Raw genomic sequence first — 20,534 nt, 5'->3', positions numbered from 1 at the left:
CGTGTATTATATTACGAGGCAAACTATAAAGGTAGGTTTGAGTAATGCCCAAAAAGCTTTCTATAAAATAACTAAAATGTCTACATATAACATAGCATACATATGTCACTGAACAATTACTTCTTTTGTTTTATAAAAGATTATAGTTTACATACCGTAACAGTGGTAACTGTGGAGTTAATAGCCGCCCCTTCGGACACGGGCGCGTAATAATCTCTAGACGAGAACTGAGGTGGTCTTGTATTTGGTCCTGGTGCAACCATCAGTTCGACAATTCCTTGCGAACTGAGTCCTTTTGAATCAGTCGCTCTGACTGTTACACTGTATTGTTCTCCGGCTTGAAGACGACCGGTACTGGCTGTGATATAAAATTAATATTCAAATATAATAACTAGAGAAAAATCGGGCATAATTTGGGTACAACGAGCACCAGTGAAGAAGTGTGATTGGTGTTATTTTGATCCGAGTGATTAAACATATTTTGTTTAATCTAACCGTGTTTTGGTGTATCCAAACGTGTAAACATGCAATTTAAAGAGTGGTTTTCTGTTTATTAATTATACATTCAATATTTAAAAATAACTGGTGCCATGCAGACCTTAACGTGGTTTTAATAATATTTGAAACTTACTATTTTATTATCGCTGTATAAACAAAAATTAAATGAAGGATTATATCTCAATTATATTATTAAAATATATTTTTATATAAAAATTTTGGTAGCCAATTTATATACATAATTTAAGTCCATATAAGTAGTTGGTTTAACTGGATTTTATAAATTTTGCATTCTCCAATATAAGTGATGAAAATACATAAAAAGAACTTAAAAAAATATTGCATCTATTTTCTTTTAATTTCAATTAAGTGGGTACTATAATGTTATTCTCATAGTGCTACCCACATTTTATATTTAATTTACACTATGCTCTTACAAATAAAATCATTGAGACTTCGTAATTAATGAGGTAAAATAAATTATAAGGTTTTCGATACAGTGTATAAGTGTAGGTGCAACTCACAAATAACTCCGGTGCTAGGGTCGATAGTGAACTTGTTACCGCCGTTGTTAGATACGTGATAAATACTGTACGATATACGCGCGTTCTCACCCTCGTCTATGTCCGTCGCTTCCACCTGGAAAGGTTATAATTGCATTTTAGGAGTATGCGCTAACCCTCATAGTCATATAAAATGATATAGGCTATTGCATCGCTTTAACTAAAGTACTCTTTTGTCTCTTTTCTTCACTACGTAAACAGAAATTGAGGCAATGAGAAAAAAGAGTATTTTGGTTAAATAGTGCAACTAGACTGATAGATATAAACTTAGGCTTATATTGTATGTGTATGTTAGCGATATTCTAAAATAGCGATTGTCAATTGTCTATCACCCTCGTGTTTATTAAGGTGACTAGGTATTCTGAATCTATTTCAAACTCAAACTCAAACTCAAACTCAAAATATCTTTATTCAAGTAGGTAACTAAGTACACTTTTGAATAGTCAAGTTAATCGTAAATTTACATTTACTACCAGTTCGCAAGTCAAGGGCGTAGAGCGGGTAAGAAGAACTGGCAAGAAACTTTCCGCCACTCTTTTTAATCGCCAAGTATTGTCATACAAATTGTTTGAACTGGAGCAATTCAATCCCAAGGATTAGGATCATTTAAGTAGTCCTCAAATTTATAAAAAGCTTTGTTGATTAATTTTCGTTTAACGAGGACTTTGAATTTATTTAGTGATAATTCTCTAATTGCGCTTGGGAGTTTGTTGTAGAAACGAATACAATTTCCATATAAGGAGTGATTTATCTTTTGGAGCCTGGTTGGTCGTACACTTAAATTAGTTCTATTTCGCGTATTATACTGGTGAAAGTCACCATTTGTTTTAAAATCGTTTATATTTTTTTGGACATACAACAAGGCTTCAAGAATATATTGACCAGATAGTGTCATAATATTTAATTCCTTAAACTTATTCCGTACCGACTCCCTCGGAGAAACACAACAAATACCCCGAACAGCCCGCTTCTGCAGCACAAATATGGATTGAACCGCTGCAGCAGCACCCCACAATAAAATGCCGTACGACATAACGCTATGAAAGTAGCTATGATACACAATTTTAGCCGTGTCCTCATCAGTAAACTGTCGGATTTTCTTTACTGCATATGCTGCAGAGCTCAGCCTATTCGAAAGAGTCTCTATGTGTGGGCCCCATTGGAGTTTACTATCTATTGTTATGCCTAGAAAAACAGTTTTGTCAACAAAGTTTAGTTCACTGTCCTTAATTTTCAGGTTACCAATATCTCGCTTTACGCTAGTAGTTGTAAATCTAATACATTTTGTTTTATTCTCTTTAAGCAATAAGTTATTTACATTAAACCAGTTAACTATACGAGAGATAGAATTGTTTACATCGTCCAATAATACGTTATTCCTATTCACTTTAAATAGAAGTGAAGTGTCATCAGCAAACAATACCATCTCATGAACTTCGTTGACAAAGAATGGGAGGTCATTTATGTAAATCAGAAATAAGAAAGGCCCGAGAATCGATCCTTGGGGGACGCCCATTGATACCTGCGAACCCGGAGAGGTGACTCCATTGACATGAACTCTTTGGATCCTTCCCTTTAAATATGAATTCATCAGGCTGGAAGCTTTGCCATCAACGCCATAGTGTTGAAGCTTTCCAACGAGTATATCAGGATGAACACAGTCAAAGGCCTTTGACAGGTCACAAAAGACGCCGACTCCATCATATGATTCTTCCCAGGCGTTAAATATGTCCGAAATCAACTTCACACCGGCATCGATTGTGGAGCGACCCTTAGTGAAACCATACTGTTTATTATGTAAGAGTTTATTTTTATTAAAATGTAAAGAAAGCTGGTCTAGCATTATCTTTTCAAAAACTTTGCTCAACGCAGGGAGCACGGAAACAGGTCTGAAGTTTGACGGATCAGACTCACTACCTGCCTTGAACAACGGTGTAATCTTACTTAATTTCATTTCGTCCGGAAAGACTCCACAATCGATACAGCTGTTAAAAATTATAGACAATTCAGAGCTTATTACATTAATAACGGAATTTAAAATGACTGTTGACATACCCCATATATCTTTACTTTTTTTTAAATTAATAAGCTTAAAAGTTTTAACGATATCATTACAAGTTATATGTTTAAACTGAAATTTAATATTACATTTAGGTACACATTTTTCTAGCAATGAGATCGCAGCAGCAGGTGAAGAATCTAGGGACTTGGTCGTATTTAGTGGTACATTTGTAAAGAACTCTTCAAAAGAAGAAGCTACCTCTGGGTCAGATTTTATTAACTTCCCTTTAACTTTTAACATATAATCAGTTCGTTTGTCAGACGTTTTACCTGATTCTTCATTTATTATTTTCCAGGTAGCTTTTACTTTATCCATGCTATTTTTTATTTTTGAACTTAAATATTGAGACTTTGCAGTTTTGCAATCTTTTTTGAAATTATTTGAATACAACCTAACATATTCCCTAAATTCCACACTAGTGTTATATTGCATTTCGTCATAGATTTCATATAATTTTAACCTTTTCCTGTGTAACTCCTCATTTGCCCAGTCACAGAAACTTGTTTTCTCAGAGACCAATAAAGTCTTTTGAGTAAATACTTTCTTGAATTCATCAATAAATGATCCAAAAAAAGTATTGTATAAATTATTAGGGGATGAGTTGCCACACAGAAATGGCATTCTATAGACCAATGCTTCTCTAAATCTGTCCAAACGGTCATTTGTAATAGGAGTTATCACAATTTTCTTCTTTTTACATGTTTTTTGTTTCCTTAATTGGAATTCAAACCATTGACCAGTGTGATCAGATTTAAATCTATTGAAAATACAAACATTCAAAGGGGCTATGTCACTATATATGTTATCTATACAAGTTGCGGTGCTAGCTGTTATTCTTGTGGGTGAATGAAATTGATTTATTAAATTGTATGAACGAAAAAGACTAAGTATGCGTACACTTGAATTAGAATGACAAAGTAAATTGACATTAAAGTCCCCACACACAATTAGCCCTTTATTACACTTTACTAATTTACACAATATCTCCTCTAATACATTTTCAACATTATTATAGACAGCTGATGGAGGACAATATAGACATACAACAATGAATTGCTCCAGTTCCACACAGGAGATTTCAATAGTTAGTTCTACAGAGAGGCTGATAATATCCTTTCTTTCTTTGCATTTAAGTTTTTTACTTATTAGGATTAATGAGCCACCATGAATTGCATGTGAATTGTTGCAATTTGAGGCGAATACTACGTTTAAACAACAACAGGTTTTAGAGAAATATTACACGTATAAAATGTATATAGAATTTAGAAGATAGAAAATATTCTGTAGTAAATACTTACCGGAGGCTGAATTCCAAATCTAGAATATTCATCTGGTTAGTGGCAAAAGTATTTTATGGAATCTATGTTGTTAAATACGTGAAAACGAAACAACCTGAATGATCAGATTTGCTTAGTTCCACTTCCACAATAATGAACGGGATCGATGTGTCTCTTTGTTACAAAGTGAAGAGGCTTTTAACATAATATTTTACTTTTTTTACATATTGACTAGATTTATATTTTAATTAAAAATAAATATGATTTAAGGTACCTTATAAATCGGAGCTGGCTCCAAGCTAGCAGGCACATTGATGGGCTGTGTCTTGGGTATGACAGGCGCGTTGTCGTTCTGGTCCAGGAGATACACCAGCACTGAGTATGGAGCTGATGCTGCACCACCATTCACTTCGCGAGCTACAATCTGTATATAAAAAAAACATTCAGTGCCACTACATTACAGGAACAAAATATCCCGATACTACCAAAGTCGTGAGTTTTTATTAAAATATATAACTGCAAAGAGATTTTTTTTAAGTCTGAACATATTATGTTAGCTACAGAAAAATTTAAAGAGTTTCTAAACTAAGATTCTATGTTAGAAGAATGCCAGTCAGTGTACTTATAACTTTGACTAATAAATAGGTTTCTTTTGTCACTTTTTTCATACTGAAATAAACATGACTATGATTTTAAAAGAAAAGAGGCAAATTACTAGTTAGATCTTTATTAAAACGCACTACATCGCTACAAACGATGGCAAAAAAGTTACCATTAACAATTACACAAACAGTACGGAAATAATATTTTTACTTCAAAAACTATTACTAGATGGCGCCACGTAAACATTTTTTCTAAATAATAAGAAATGTTAAGAATATAAATTTTCCGCACCTGGAATCTATAATGTCCTAAGTTTGGCGGATCCCTATCCAAGTGGTCATCATTGACTATGAGGTATCCATCCTTGTCTATATCGAAGAAGTTATTGGTCAACTCGAATGTGTATTTAGGTATTGGATCACCGGGGCCCTGAAACATAAAATATTATCAAATTTATACTTTTGTATAATATTTTGATTATAATTAAGCTTTGTGTTATTAGAAAACAAAACAGTCATAATAAAGAAAAACAAAAGATTTTTATTCAAACACATCTGCGAATATAAAACTATTTCCTGTCTAAAACTATATGAACTTATAGTCTAAAACTTACCTATGTATAACAAAATCACATCTCTCTTTAATATTTTTTTTTCGTTAATGTTGGGGAACAAATATTTAAGTGATACTTACCAGGTCTGGATCTGAAACACTGAAGCGAATATTTTGGTCGTCAGAACCCAAAATCTTGGTTCCCTTAGGAGAGTTTTCTTCTACCCTTCCTTCATCAGAAGTCGCAGATACGACGGGTGGGCTAGCGTCAACCGGGCGAACGGTTATCGTTAACTTTGCGGTTGTGAATCGTTTTGCTTCAGATATTTCTTCCGCCTGAAATTAAGTTTTATAAAATTAACATAAATAATATGATTTTGTTGTGCCTAGAGTAGCTCCCGGTTGGAAATTTATTATCTATTATTTAGTTGTTTGTTCGACAATATCCGACGGACTTTAATACCCTCTCATACAACGGGTAAAGTTGAGATTTATATGACAATGGTACTGCCATTGAAGAAGAGGGATCAATTTTAGAGTTTATATTACAGTACTGGTAATACATATTTATATTATTCTATTACTTTATGAGGTATATATGGATCAGGCAATTATTAAGCATTTGTAACTGTAATGTTAATCTCTTTAGAATTCTTCGCGTAGTAGGCTGATAGGTTTTAAAGAAAGCATTGTTAAGTGCCTATCTCGAACCTAATCCGTTTGCTGGTACTTTTTTGTGATTAACAAAAAATTCTAATATTTTTATTTTATCTTGTAATTTTTTTGAAACATTTTTGTTTAACTAAATTGTAATACATTTTAGATAAAAAAGTTTGTAACATATACCGTAGATTTAGTGCTATGTATGATGTGGTATACTTTAATAAATACATAATCAAGCACTATTATTGTCTAGATACATTTTTCTAAAACGTTGGCGGCTGCGTTTATCAATATATTTCATCAAATATGGTTAGGTGTAAAGAAAAATGTTTTTGGTACATACCTTGATAACCAGTTGGAACTTCTTAGCAATGCCAGTATCAACTGGTAATATCTGCCTCACAGCACCAGAATTCTCATCAATTTCAAAGTATTTACTCCATGTATCTGGCTGTCCACTCTCGATACTATATTTTATTCTGGCATTCAATGTGTCCATATCAACAGCTTGGACTTTTTCTGGTTCGATTGTAAGGATTCCAGCGAGAACGCCGCTGTTAACCTGTAAAATTTATACATATAGATTTTTCACAAATACAATCCCTCAAGAAGCACTCAACGTATCTACTTATAGTCGCAAAGACTGATTGTATGATTAATATTAAAAAAAAAAACATATACAATCTGTGGTATGGATTAAGTATTGGTATTTTATTTGATTACATCATGTATATCAATGTTAATTATTTTTTTCTTTTGTTTTTTTTTACAGATTCCATTTATAAGGATGAAGACTTTATTCATAGGAAAATTATTATTGCAGGTCTGTGGCAATGGTTTGTGGTACCAATTGGTTTTAGAGACATGGTGTTGAGATAATTTTCTTGTAGTTTTAAGTGGTATAAAGGCACCTTTTAAAAGTAAAATGGAAATCAACCGGTCTTTAAAGCTTTTCAGATCAAGGCGCGTTCTTGAATATTGCAATAAACTTTTTCAATGAAGTTTATAAGAAATTATATATACTTATATAAACGAAGTGAAACAAATATATATTGATTTTAAATAACTAACCAACTATCTAATTAATTAATGATGCAATAATTATATACAATAATGATTTTTTCCGGTTTTTAATTATGACGAATTTGCGATCTATCAGATGCGAACCTGATGTTAAGTGACACCGCCGCTCATGGACACTCCCAATGCCAGAGGGCTCGTAAGTGCGTTGCCGACCTTTTAAAGTCATACACACAAACAATAAACAACGTTAAATATTGATGGACATCGGAGGCTCTACCGGCTTTTTTTTTAATTATTTTTTTTGCAACTTACATAGCTGGAATATTCAGGATTGATGCAAGCGCCCTCGTGTGGGGAGCAGCCTTTGTATATGAAGGAGGGGTCTTGGTCATCATCATCTTCAACGTTCACGGTCAGTGTGGTCGTACTTGACATACGCCGCTTGGTGTCACGGGCACGATCCTGAAAAAAGAAATTTGTGGGTCTATTTTAGCTGAGAAATTTTGTAGATTTCTACTTGATTTGAGGTCTAAAGAATATCTGAAAACGTTACTTGGCAATATTGCACAAAGACTGTGAAATTTAAATTCTTTTTTATAACAATTCTTTCATCTATGTATAATGTTAATTGGACGGAATTTTTCTAATTAATTTTTTTTAAATTTAATTGAATCAAGTCTAGAGTAATCGTTTTAAGTAAATTGCGTACATCTTATTAGAACTTCGAACGCCGAATGTTGTCTTGTTTTTACCATTGACACGTATGTAAATAAAGGTATCAAGCAACGCTATAATTCAGGCAATTACTAAAAGTTATGTATTAAAAATATATACTCACAGAAGCAACAATAGTGACTAGATACTTCTGAGTTCGCTCGTAGTCCAAACTCCTATTGACTGTGACCTGGCCCTGATGAGGTATTGGTATCGCAAAATATCCATATCCGTCAACCGCATTAGCTGCCTCCACTGTTTTATTGTCCCCTGGTACTATGAAATATTCTGATAACCCATTCACACCTGCATCGATATCGACTGCTCTAATTTTATCGAATATTGTAGTACCCAACGGTACGAGCTGAAAAAATAGAATAATAATAGATAAATGTCTTATGTATTTTAAGGGGCTAAATGTTTGTAAGCAATATACGTTCTCATACAAACAAATTGAGAATAAAATTGTCGATGAATTAACACCATTGCAAATTTATTATACTACTGTACTAGACATTGGCGTGTAAGTTCGGAACGATCAAAAGAATACCTACGACCGGGACGTAAATATTATCGCTAAGTTCACTTGAGACGAAATCATAACAAATTAAGATTAATAGGATACGATTGCTTACTTTTTAGATGTGCAGAAGTGTCGTATGAATATATCAATAAATCTCAACTATACCTAATGTGTGCCGTGTAGCCTATGATAAATGTATCTTTGTAATAAATTCCATAGATTCACGTTTGATTAAATTTGGTTAACTCACTTTATTAAACTTAATGTAAAAACCATACGTAGCATCACATGATGATTATGATCTTTACAGAAAAGAGAGTTACATTACTAGATGTAAAGTAGCTTTGAACTAGAGCTGTCGGTGATATCAAATAATATTGATTTTTGCTTAAAATGTTGACCCTTCATACGATTTAGTTATGTAATTTGTGTATCAGAATAATTACCAAGATCACAAATAACAAGAAAGAAGTGACTACTTACAAAATATACTCTATGCGTTAAATAAGTCTATAATAAAATTCCATTAGTAGTTATTTAAACCTTTCGTCTAGCAAAGACAAATTACTCTCTACTTATACGACCCTTAGTCTGCGTGAGGGCTTGTACCTCGATAAAATAGATCCCCCCGTTAGATAAAAGCTAAATCGGTGATTTATAAGCTAGACGAATGGTCCTTACATATTTATTAAACTTGTCAACTTCAGCTGGAATATTTCTTGATCATTATTCTCTTAGTTGGTATATTTACTATTGATTGATTTGTCGTGTACATATCGGTCATGTGATCCGCGTACGTTAAAGTCATTCCTATACAAATTAGTTTGGCGTTAAATTACACTTCTTTTTGACAATAATAAGTATCCAAGGTACATACGTCGAGTTATTTATCGAATAAACAGTTTTTTTTTCTAGTTTCAGAGCAGTGTTGGTCTAGTGGCTTCAGCGTGCGACTCTCATCCCTAAGGTCGTAGGTTCGATCCCCGGCTGTGCACCCACTTTCTTTCTATGTGCGCATATAACATTAGCTCGAACGGTGAAGGAAAACATCGTGAGGAAACCGGCTTGCCTTAAACCCAAAAAGTCAACGGCGTGCGTCAGGCACAGAAGGCTGATGACCAAATTATCATGAAACAGATACAGAAATCTGAGGCCCAGACCTAAATAGGCTGTAACGCCATTGATTTTTTTTCAAACAGTTTAGCTTTTTGGGGCTTAAAACTAGGCGTAGCGATTAGACCGAGGTTGGGGGCAACAGTGTCATCTACGGGGGCTACATATAAACGCATTGTTCGCTAATGTTATACTTTAAATATATAAAAATCATACAGTACTCACCTCAGAGATACTAGTCTCATACGGTGTTCCCTGGAAAGCTGGTGCATTGTCGTTTATATCCGAAACTCGTACTATAACTGGTATGGTGCGTCGTTTTTTCGTTGATTTCACTTGACAAACAAGCTGAAATGAGATGGTTACTGTTAGTAAAATTAAGATTGTAAAAGGATGACCTAGCTGTGTTTTAAATAGTATTGTGAATTGCTTGCAAATTTACATGGTTAGACAAATGGAAATTGAGTAATATTAAAACCGTTTGTCTACGGATATACGCCTATTGTCAAATTTCCATCCTATTCAAAATCTCTATTCGATTTTCAAAAATTTATTTCTTTTAAATCTGATTTTGAATAATGGAATGCGTATGAATTGAAATTAGCTATGGTTTGTTGTTACCTAATTAACGGTTAACGGTTTTTCTACTGAACTACATAGTTTGAAAATGTTTGTTCTTAAAATATTTGTTTGCAAGTATTTTTTTGGAAGCCACGCTTTTTTTTTAAATATAGAACAAACGGGCAGGAGGCTCATCTGATTTTATTTGATCCGCCATGCCGCTCTCAATGTCAGAGAGATCGCGAGTGCGGCCTTTTTAAGAATTGGTACGCTCTTTTGAGTAATGTGTTGCTTTTGCTTTAACCAAACCACAAGTAATGTACTGTACATTTATTCATACTTAAAGTCGTTATATAACGTATTAAAGTTACCAAAGCCTCCAAATATTTCTTGTCCTACCCACTCTATTAATTAAAATATTGTTAACCAACACAAATAGCTATTATCATATACCTTAAGGCGATATAAATAGATCGTGAGATATTAACGACGGGTTGGGCAATTAAAAATATAAACGATTCAGATCTATGTAACAGATAGACGAGTGTTATTTACACCTAATAATATATATTGGCTATAAATTTTACTTGGAATTAATTAAATTATCTTATATTCGACTCAACGAGGCATATTTCTGTATTAATAATTTTAAGACCACTAAAACCGAAACCATACCAGGGCTCTCCAATAACCACATAGCGACTTTCTGGCGATTATTAAATATTACATTTGCAAATCATTCATCTTGATTGCAGTATATTTCGTGATTTAAAAAAAATCATTTATTCATGTAGGTAACAAAATGTACACTTATGAACGTCAAAAAATAAATATCTATGAAGTGCTTCTACAAATTCTACATTTATAGACAGAAATAAAATAAAATCTTTATTTATTTATTTCTGCTTCATTGCCATAATACATATAATTATACATACAGAAAAAAACAAAAACAAAAAGTAAGTAGGTTACATGAGTTATTAGTCAACGGGCGGCCTTATCGCTAACAAGAGATTTAAAGTAAGCGTCAACTATCATGCTCAAGGTTCAGGTTCAAGTTTCTATATTTTTTTGGTAAAATTAATGATGATATTTTGGAAATATAAATCGAATACTGTGCCTAAACTAAGCCATAAAATTTCTTATAAAAAAAGGATATATATTACCTTCATATAAAATTGGGAAATATATTTGCCCTTTAACCTACCTGGAATACCATATGCGATAAATTATCTGCATCCCTATCTAGTGGCTGAAGAAGTTGCATTCTCTTCCCATCAAGCTGGAACAGTGTGGGTCCCTTGGGGAAGACGGTAGACAATAATATATCTACATCGGGCTCGCCGACTATTGGCAGAGTGGCTGGTACTGTGCTTTGGTTGACTTCTGCAAAGATACATATATTATATATAACCTGGTGCAAACGCCGTGGCTATCGGAAACCTTTCAGCATCGTAGATATCGAATACAGCATTATTTTATTTGAATAAAGATGAAAGTATCGTGAGGCGAAGGCATCGCAAGGCGACAAAAGATGGCAGTGAATGCTTCGAAAATTAAGCGATACAGATTCCAAATTTAAAGTTTAGTTTATGAAACACGTAATTCCAAGTTTGCGACGTCGATCTTTAGATTGGGAATTTTCATTAGAGAGTGCCAATCACTGACTGAAGAATCAATAAATGATATCGATATTGGTGTTTCATAGTAAAAGCTGTAGTTCTAAATAAAGCTTTACCAGAACGCTTTTTCAAATGTATACTTCATTTATATACATTTAAATGATTTTTGTTATAATCCACAGCGATTAAATAGTCTATGGATAGAACATTGACAGACGTATTTAAATACGCGTATGAAAAAGAACTCCAATTATTACAATGTTAAAAGTAGTCTTTAGATGCACTGATAACCTTGAATATCTCGGAAAGATACAACTTAAATCTTGAATTATTAAAAGTATAAACTTTTTTGAGAAAACCTGTTACATAAACTTTTGAATTGCCTAAAAAAGTAAGCAAAAAGACTTGTTTTTGAATAGCAAAACAAGTTTGGTTTAATCGTATATGATTGATGATAGATCTTTGTTCAATGACAAAAGATCAGATGGTTTCTTGGTATTTTGCATTTAAGGATTTGGTTGATTATTTTTATTTGTTATGCTTAAATATTTTCCGGACACAATTTTTATTAGCGATATTTCATTTATAATTTTCATAGATAACAAAAATAGAATTTTAAACTAAATTAACAATTTATGCATCTGTATATTGGGCATGCTTTGTGATAGCTATGATGAGCTTTTTGTATATTTATATTATTTTATAGTTTTCAATAACAGTTTAAAATTAAATAAATATATGTAACCTTAATTGAATAAATATATATAACCTATGAGATACAACATTTTTTGATATTGTTTTCTATGCTATAAACTTGAAGGGATAGGTCCTTAATTCTTTAACACACTAGCTGCCCCGAACTTCGTTTCGCGTAAATATGATTTCTTACTTATGATTATGATTTTTAACATAGCAATATTTTTGTATGCTCCCCATCTGTTCGATTTTCCGGAATAAAAGGAAGTTTTCAATTTTTATCTCCATGAAAACCTTCCTCAGAGTTCAAGGAATAAATAAAAAAAAACTGAATTTCTTTCAGAGGTATTTTCGAGTTTTGCGCTACTAGTTTTGCGATTAATTTTTCTTTCAAAATAGAATGCAAATACATACGGTCTCCTCTGCTTTCCTCAATATCTACTATGATGCTGGATTGACCCGTCTCGACTTCACATGGACCTGAAACATAAAAAAATATTATATTCAATGTATTCTTGTTATTTTCAGTTTATAATATGTTTTCGTAATATTAATACAACCAATATCAGTCAAAAATCCTACAAACGATTATGGATTTGAATTACACAAGTTTCACCTGACATTGACTCAGTCAGAGTCGAACGTTGAGCATTTTTACCGGAAGAAATTCAGTACTCGGGGCTCGGTATTACCAACCCACCTCTTAACATACCCAACTTAGATTTGACAATAGCGTTAGTTTTTCGAGGAAGCATCATTTTAAATAGCTTGCCTAATTTAAATTTAAAAAAGTCCCTTTCCAGGAACTAAGGTTTAAAAAAATACCATATTGTCTAAATACGGCGGATATTAGGTGAATGCGCACAGGCACAAACACTTTATTATGTTCAGCAACATAAATAGATGAATGTTGAAAGTCATATAAGCGATTGTTATACATTTTTCAGATTAATCTGTGAGCCTTGACCTTAGTGTCATCCTTAACGTTGAGACTCGACTCTGAATCTTACCCTAACATGAAGAGTAACGCTCGTCATAGTTGATGCATAAAAGTCCTATATCAGATATTATCATGATTAATAGTATAGAACCTTTGAACGTTTGTAATAAATTCTAAAGACGTTTCTCATAAACATATGCCGATAAATTATAAGAAGCAATATACTTTTACTGCGTTTGGTGAATTACACCAAATCGATGTAAATTTAATAGACTTCTAATCAGTCATAATCGTAAAACGAACATTGTTTATGGTGCGTATTTATAATTTTATGTGCGAACTACGGGTGTTACGGAAACTTAAGTTTTAAATTATTATGCGATAAACAGTGAAGGTTTTGGGAAATTATTTATAGAATTTTACGCTACCTAGGGAAATACCTTAAACTTGCCAATGGATCATAAAAGTTTTGATTAAAAGAAGAAACGTTTATTTTATAAGCACACACAAAATATTAAAAAGAAATACAAACACAATAACTTTAATTAAAAATGGGCTCAAGAATGGCTCAAATCAACTCAGATTTAAGTTGAGTCACCAGCAACACTGATTTTCAATGGACCCATAAAATCTGCTTATATTATTTTTATAGCTTTCCGTTTCTCATGTTAGTAACATGTTTGCTAAAACATTTGATTCTAACAATAATTGACCGATCGGTAAATAAATTTAAAATTAAAACAAAAGACTTCACAATGACGTATTGCGTTTGGTTGTGATTGGACCAGAGATTTTCAATTACAATCAAACGGAACGTCTACTCTTACCTCTTCTCAGTCTTATCTGGTTATTTTTGTCGTATATATAAATTAATTACTCCTAAATCCTTGGTTTATATAACGACATACATTAAGGCAATATTTTTAATGTAATAGGCCGTAATGTACTGACCGGAAAAACGTATACACCTTTAATTACGTACTTTGCGAAAAAATAGAGCTTAATGAATAATTCATATTATATGCTAATAACGGAAACTATCGCAATAAAGGTTAGCCAATAATTAATAAAACTTGATACACCTATGTTCAATTAGAGATATTAATGATTTGTCAAGTAAATTCGAAAATGTCGGAATAGATATATATATTTCAAATTTTATAACAAATTTCCATGTGTAATTGATAAAAATAATTTTCGATATGTGAAATTTGTAAGTGTTTAGGATTGTCTATAAGAGATCGCTTAATAGCGATAAGGCAGTTGCATTATGTTTTTTTAATCTTGTAAATGGTGTACATTATTAAAGACAATACACCGGGCACCGTCTTCGTGATGAACAGTTAACGTACACAGTCATATCGCGAAGACAGGAGTGGAGGTATCCATTACATGCCCCAACGATGGGGTATCATATAGTATCAACATTTATAGTTTGGATTACAGATATAAAAGATTATTATCAATATATTATATTTAAGAAATTCTAATACTAATCATAAACACTAAAAAGCAAATTAAAGTGAACCATTACAAGTACTTACAACAAGTAGCAATCTTGCGAGTTTTGCTTTAAAAAATAATTTGAAACATTAACGTTAAAAAAATGTCTTTCCCGCCAAGTAATAGATAATATAAATCACAGTTACATGACGCGTCGAAAGCAGCTTTAAGGCGTGCCTGAGAAACTTTCAATTAAAAACTTATCCGTCAACGCCGAGCATAAAGTATAGACAAGTGCAGGTGTGCCGTTAATTAAATCGACTTGATTGGTTGGAAAAAATATAGATATGAAATAATAATTATGATTAGATAATAATAAATACCAAGAAAGCCTCTTACTTCTGTAAACTACAATTTTAAACGTCAAACGTCACTTGACAATCAAAGAGTACAACAATGTTTTTTGACAAGGATTTTGTAACGTAACAAGTCATGTATTCCATCTCGCCTATGTGAAAAATACTTCAGACTCTTTTCTGAAGTATTTTTCACACTTGGAACTATTTTCTTAAATTTATTTGTCGTATTTAAAAGAATTCTTTTACATTATCGACATTGATTAATTCAGAATAATTTACAGTAGACGTAGGCCGAGCTAAGTAAATAATGCAATAAGTTTACTTATTGAGTTCTACTTAAATATGTAGCGCTGATGTAAACAAACTATGTACTCTTTTCACGAAATAAATCTATACTTTTACGTACAGTATGGAGAATAAACTAGTCTGGTATCACTACTTTATAAGTCACTAAACCTCTCATTAGCTCGCGCCTATCTAAACTAAATATAAAATATTTCAATTAATAATCCCATTAGTCGAAAAGTATAATTAATACACACCCTATAAGGATATTTTACGGATGACAGGCGATATGGAATTCTTTCTAGAAGTGCCATTTAAAGATAACTAGCGCCACTATTTCCGTTTTGGTACTAAGCATCGATTGGCAAATTGCGTGGCTGCAATCATTAGCCGCACTATCATGTAATTAATTATCGAGTTACAAGTTTCCCGTTCCAATGGATAACGAACGCAAGGCGAAAAAGCTTTCGAAAGTTAATAGAATATGTTTCTGGTAAATGCGATGTTTAAATTTAAATTAAGCAAATACGACGAATAAGTCGATTGTAAACTTAAAAAAAATTTAATGGTTTCATTTGAAAATAGAATAATTATGATTATATGATAATAATAAACTCATAATTTAATTTAATTTTAATTTTTTAATTTAATTTAAATAGAAAAGAATAGAAGAAAGAACAAATATTAACATAGTAATCCCTGTATACAAAAGGAATTAAATATTATGTTTTAAACAAATTTTTGTATAACGGATAAGCCTGTTATACCAAAATTTAAATTTTATTTTGTTAAATAGCAAAAAAACTCGTTAAAATGTATGAAGTGAACAAAACAGTTGAACATTATAATCGGCTAAGTTGAATACTTATCTTTATAAATATAAATATTACTTAATTGATATTGTAAATATATATTGTCGCGAAGCTCTTTCATTTATTTCCCAAAATGGAATGCGAATAGTCATCGGTTATTTTCATATAAACGCCAATAACAATACAAACAATTCTGATTGTCCGATTTGTTAATAAATAAATTCATTGTCCATTGTATATTACCATTGAATGAGGTAAGCAGAAAATTACTAACACGTCAGCCTTTCACTGCAAAATATTGTTTTGAAACAAATAATATAAATGACACTCGTGTCATGATGCTGCAACAATATGACGATATATTCCAGCTAAATAATCATTTTCTACATTCCTACTAAATACAAAGCTTCAATGATTTAGGGAAAAAGCCAATTAAGTGAAATCATTAACATTAAGTACTCTTTTATATGCCAGATACACGTCATATCACATCACACATTATATTAATACTAGCTGAACCGACAAACGTTGTTTTGCCATGTATTTTCTAGGAAACATTTTTTTTAGCTCAATAAAAATAACTATCTACTATAATGTAAAATAGGGGTTGATTGTAGAGGGGTGAAAATTAAAAATTAAATTAATGAAAATTATATATATAATTAATGTATGTATTTTTGTATGCTGTAGCATTTTAGTAATTTTTGTATAAAAATAAAAAATTTAGGGCTGGACCGGACCACCCTTAACATTTAGAAGGATGAAAAATAGATGTTGTCCGATTCACAGACCTAACCGGTAAGCATAACAAAATTTCACGAAAATCGGTCGAGTCATTTCGAAGGAGTTTAACTACAAACACACGACACGAGAATTTTATATATTAGAAGATTAACGGGGTTTAGATCTGGGTTCCTTGTGTCTTGTTAGAGCCATGTGTTTAGGAGAGTATACGTAACATAAATAATACTTACCAGGTGTAGAAAGGACTCCATGCAGAAGGAAAACGAGAAACCAAATCGTCCATTGCTGGTTCAGCGCGCTCCACCGCGCCATCTCACTGAAACAAGAATGAAACTTCATTGTATTTATGTAATTTATTATTTAAAATTTGGTATAAAAAAATATAAATTGAATTAAAACAGTAAAGTGAAGAATAATGTGATTGGCACATGTCCGAAGAATATATTGACGAATGTTTAGTCTAAATAAAATCAACGAATCCGACTTTTGCTAATTTAACTTGGAACTTGGAAGATCAAGAGATATTTTGAAATAACGTAAAAATACGAACTTCGTATTGACAGGCGTCACCCAATTAAAATTAATTTGATTGTTAAATATTAAACAGTGCACGACAACTAACAAGACTTCATTCGCTGAATAGTCAAGGCATTGTGTTTTGCATAAACATAATATGAGATAAGTCTCATATATTGTTTATCTAAAAGTGTCAACGAATCGAAATATAGGATGACAAAAATGCGCTGATTTTTGTCACGAAACAGCTCTATGCTCTATGCATACATAAATATTATTAATGTAGTTTTGCTACATACGAGCGTTACGGATTTGTGGTCATAAGGATTCTTTGTAAATATAACTAAGTTATTTAGCTATAGAAATCAGTATTGCTTTGACAGAGCAAGGGGTTGGTACAAAAGTTTGGGTAATAATAATAATGACTATGGAATCACGTTAATATTGACCATCAAATAGTCGTTAATTTGTGGATTAATAATGGCAAATGGAATAAACTACAAGTTTTAACTGATTTGACTTTGACGTTGTTAATATATGCTCTGTGACATAATGACAATGACAGCTGACAGTAATGCCATTGCTCTGACATATGTATTACGTAACAAAGTAAACGCAGAAACATCCCTGTTGTTTACGGACTTTAGCGCAATATAAGCATGTTAAATCCTTAGCGAGGCTTAAACAAATCCGTTTCTATTAATGTAATGTAATTAGGGGATTTGGATTTACGCGATGTTACTGATTTTATATCGCCGTTTTGAGGTTTCCTTACTGCCAGATTAGATTAACGCTTACGACTTAAAGCTACCCAAAGCTTTAAACCGTTTTAAAAATGATTAAAATGGTAATTTTTCGTATTATTTATTGAGGTCTTGATAAAATTGGCTAGAAAGCGATACGTTGCTCGTTGTTGTTTAATTATTAATATTTTTGCTACGATATTTAACACTTAATAAAAACTGATAATACTTTAATCTATTGAATGTGGATACCAAAATTACAATGTATGTATTAGTTTTACCCCACTTATGGGGCTCTAGTGTTTAATAAGACGCACTCATATTGATAGTAAAAACTGTTGAACAAAAAACGCAGAAATAAACACAGAATAACTAGGAAGGATCAGATGTAATTGATTGCAAAGAATATAATTATTACTAAGCCAATACTAGAAACGTCGGCGATACTTGTCTGATCTCTTCTATATAGTCTCCTCCGACCTTTAAGCAGCATAGGCGGAAGGGTTATGGGAAATAAAGCTGTTACTGCAGCAATTTACATGCTACATTCGTAACATTAATCGTCTATTATTATAGCTTATTTAGCTGATTGCGAACTGAGTGCGTTATAGATCAGCGGAGTTTTACATAATTTAATTTTCATATAAATGTTTATAATTAACGTTTATTATATATATTTTAAATACATAAATATTATTAAGTAATCCATAATAGATCTATCAAACTCTATAAGAGTAATAACTCGATAATACACGTGAAAATGGAAATACGTCATTCTTTGTAATAAAATAAAAAAGACGGTAAATTAAACTATCGCGATAAAACTGAAAATAGGTCAATTTTGGTAAGAGATAGTTGGGAGTTCCGAGAGAGTGACATATAGGTACTTAATCTCTTATCTATATAGATAATAATGAATTGCAAAATGTGTATTTTGCTAAGCGCAGAACTCGAAGACGGCTGGACCAATTCGAGATATTTTTTTTATTTATTCCTTGAACACTGGAAGGTTCTTATGGAGATATGTATAAAAAATTTAGTTTTATTACTTAGACTTTATTCCAGAAAAGCGAACAGTATCTATGGCGGTAAAAAAATCATATGAAGGCGAACCGAAACTCGCGGGGGCAGGTAGTTACATATTTCTATATATTTAACAGTAAATTTAAAGCATACGTCAAACTAATACACATAACTTAATATATGAACCTTGCCGATAGGACTCTGTAAAATTATTAAATGACAATAATTCTAATCAAAATGTATACTTATGAAAATAGTTCATAAGAATGTCCCTCCTAATATAAAACGGCAAAACAGGTCTCGTCTCTCCGTTTAAAAGTAGTTCGTACAAGCAAAAAGTGGTTTCTAGTTCCAGTCAGATTACCTAGAGACATCTAGATTCTAGTCTATTAAATCATAGGAATTGCTACCATAGATTAGATAGGTGGGTCTACTATGTTTTATGGCTGATAGAATTTCTAGAGAGATGTTTCTTCATTGAATGGACTAAATAGCGATGGAAAGTAATAAACAATAATGAATGCCTTAATCTTAACATTTCAGATATTATTTTGAAAAAAAAGTACGTCACACACATACCTAATCTTCTAATATGTATATAAAATTCTCGTGTCGCGGTGTTTGTGGTTAAACTCCTCGGAAACGGCTTGACCGATTCTCATGAAATTTTGTGTGCATATTGGGTATGTCTGAGAATTGGACATCTATTTTTCATCCCCCTAAGTGTTAAGGGTTGTCCACCCCTAATTTTGAATTTTTAGATAAATTTTTTTATGATACAGCATTAAAAAATACATACAACCCCCAATTTTCACCCCTCTACGATCAACCCCTATTTTTTATTACAAACGATATACCTACATGGAAAAACGACGTTTGCCAGGTCAGCTAGTATGCTATAAATAATTACATTTGAAACTCTCCCACATAAAGCGAAGTTTATTAAGGTATGCTTAAATCAAAATTTAAGACTAAAATACCACGCTGAGGGACTGAACTCAAATGTGAGCTCTGAGAAGGTCCGGCATCTCACCCATTTGTCAAAAAAGAACTTGCCCGTTTTATGTAGCACTGCGGGATTTCGGTATCTCTGGTGAATCAAATCAAATTTAATTTATTCATATTGGTAACCATGAACGTTAATATTGAAAAAGAAACATATAAATTTACTTCCAGTACCCAAATAAAAAGCGTGCGGG

The 20,534-nt window shown here is 32.2% G+C and overlaps 1 protein-coding gene across 2 annotated transcripts in view; it reads right to left on the bottom strand.

Moving 5' to 3' along the window:
• The window catches only part of LOC125060177 (cadherin-99C), a 148,408-nt gene that overhangs the window by 13,963 nt on the left and 113,911 nt on the right, over nucleotides 1–20,534 (bottom strand). For both annotated transcript variants that reach the window (XM_047664944.1, XM_047664943.1), the window contains exons 4-15: nucleotides 17,284–17,369; nucleotides 12,885–12,950; nucleotides 11,360–11,538; nucleotides 9,817–9,939; nucleotides 8,080–8,319; nucleotides 7,554–7,703; nucleotides 6,562–6,780; nucleotides 5,697–5,891; nucleotides 5,295–5,432; nucleotides 4,675–4,824; nucleotides 1,023–1,137; nucleotides 156–358 (exon numbers count right to left, since the gene is read on the bottom strand). In XM_047664944.1, the coding sequence (XP_047520900.1) occupies nucleotides 156–358; nucleotides 1,023–1,137; nucleotides 4,675–4,824; nucleotides 5,295–5,432; nucleotides 5,697–5,891; nucleotides 6,562–6,780; nucleotides 7,554–7,703; nucleotides 8,080–8,319; nucleotides 9,817–9,939; nucleotides 11,360–11,538; nucleotides 12,885–12,950; nucleotides 17,284–17,365 (1,860 nt within the window). In that variant the 5' untranslated portion in view covers nucleotides 17,366–17,369. The remainder of the gene's footprint in view (nucleotides 1–155; nucleotides 359–1,022; nucleotides 1,138–4,674; nucleotides 4,825–5,294; nucleotides 5,433–5,696; nucleotides 5,892–6,561; nucleotides 6,781–7,553; nucleotides 7,704–8,079; nucleotides 8,320–9,816; nucleotides 9,940–11,359; nucleotides 11,539–12,884; nucleotides 12,951–17,283; nucleotides 17,370–20,534) is intronic.

The sequence above is a fragment of the Pieris napi genome, chromosome 21, assembly GCF_905475465.1.
Source record: "Pieris napi chromosome 21, ilPieNapi1.2, whole genome shotgun sequence".
NCBI lineage: Eukaryota > Metazoa > Arthropoda > Insecta > Lepidoptera > Pieridae > Pieris > Pieris napi.
This window is presented reverse-complemented; position numbering and strand designations above follow the sequence as displayed.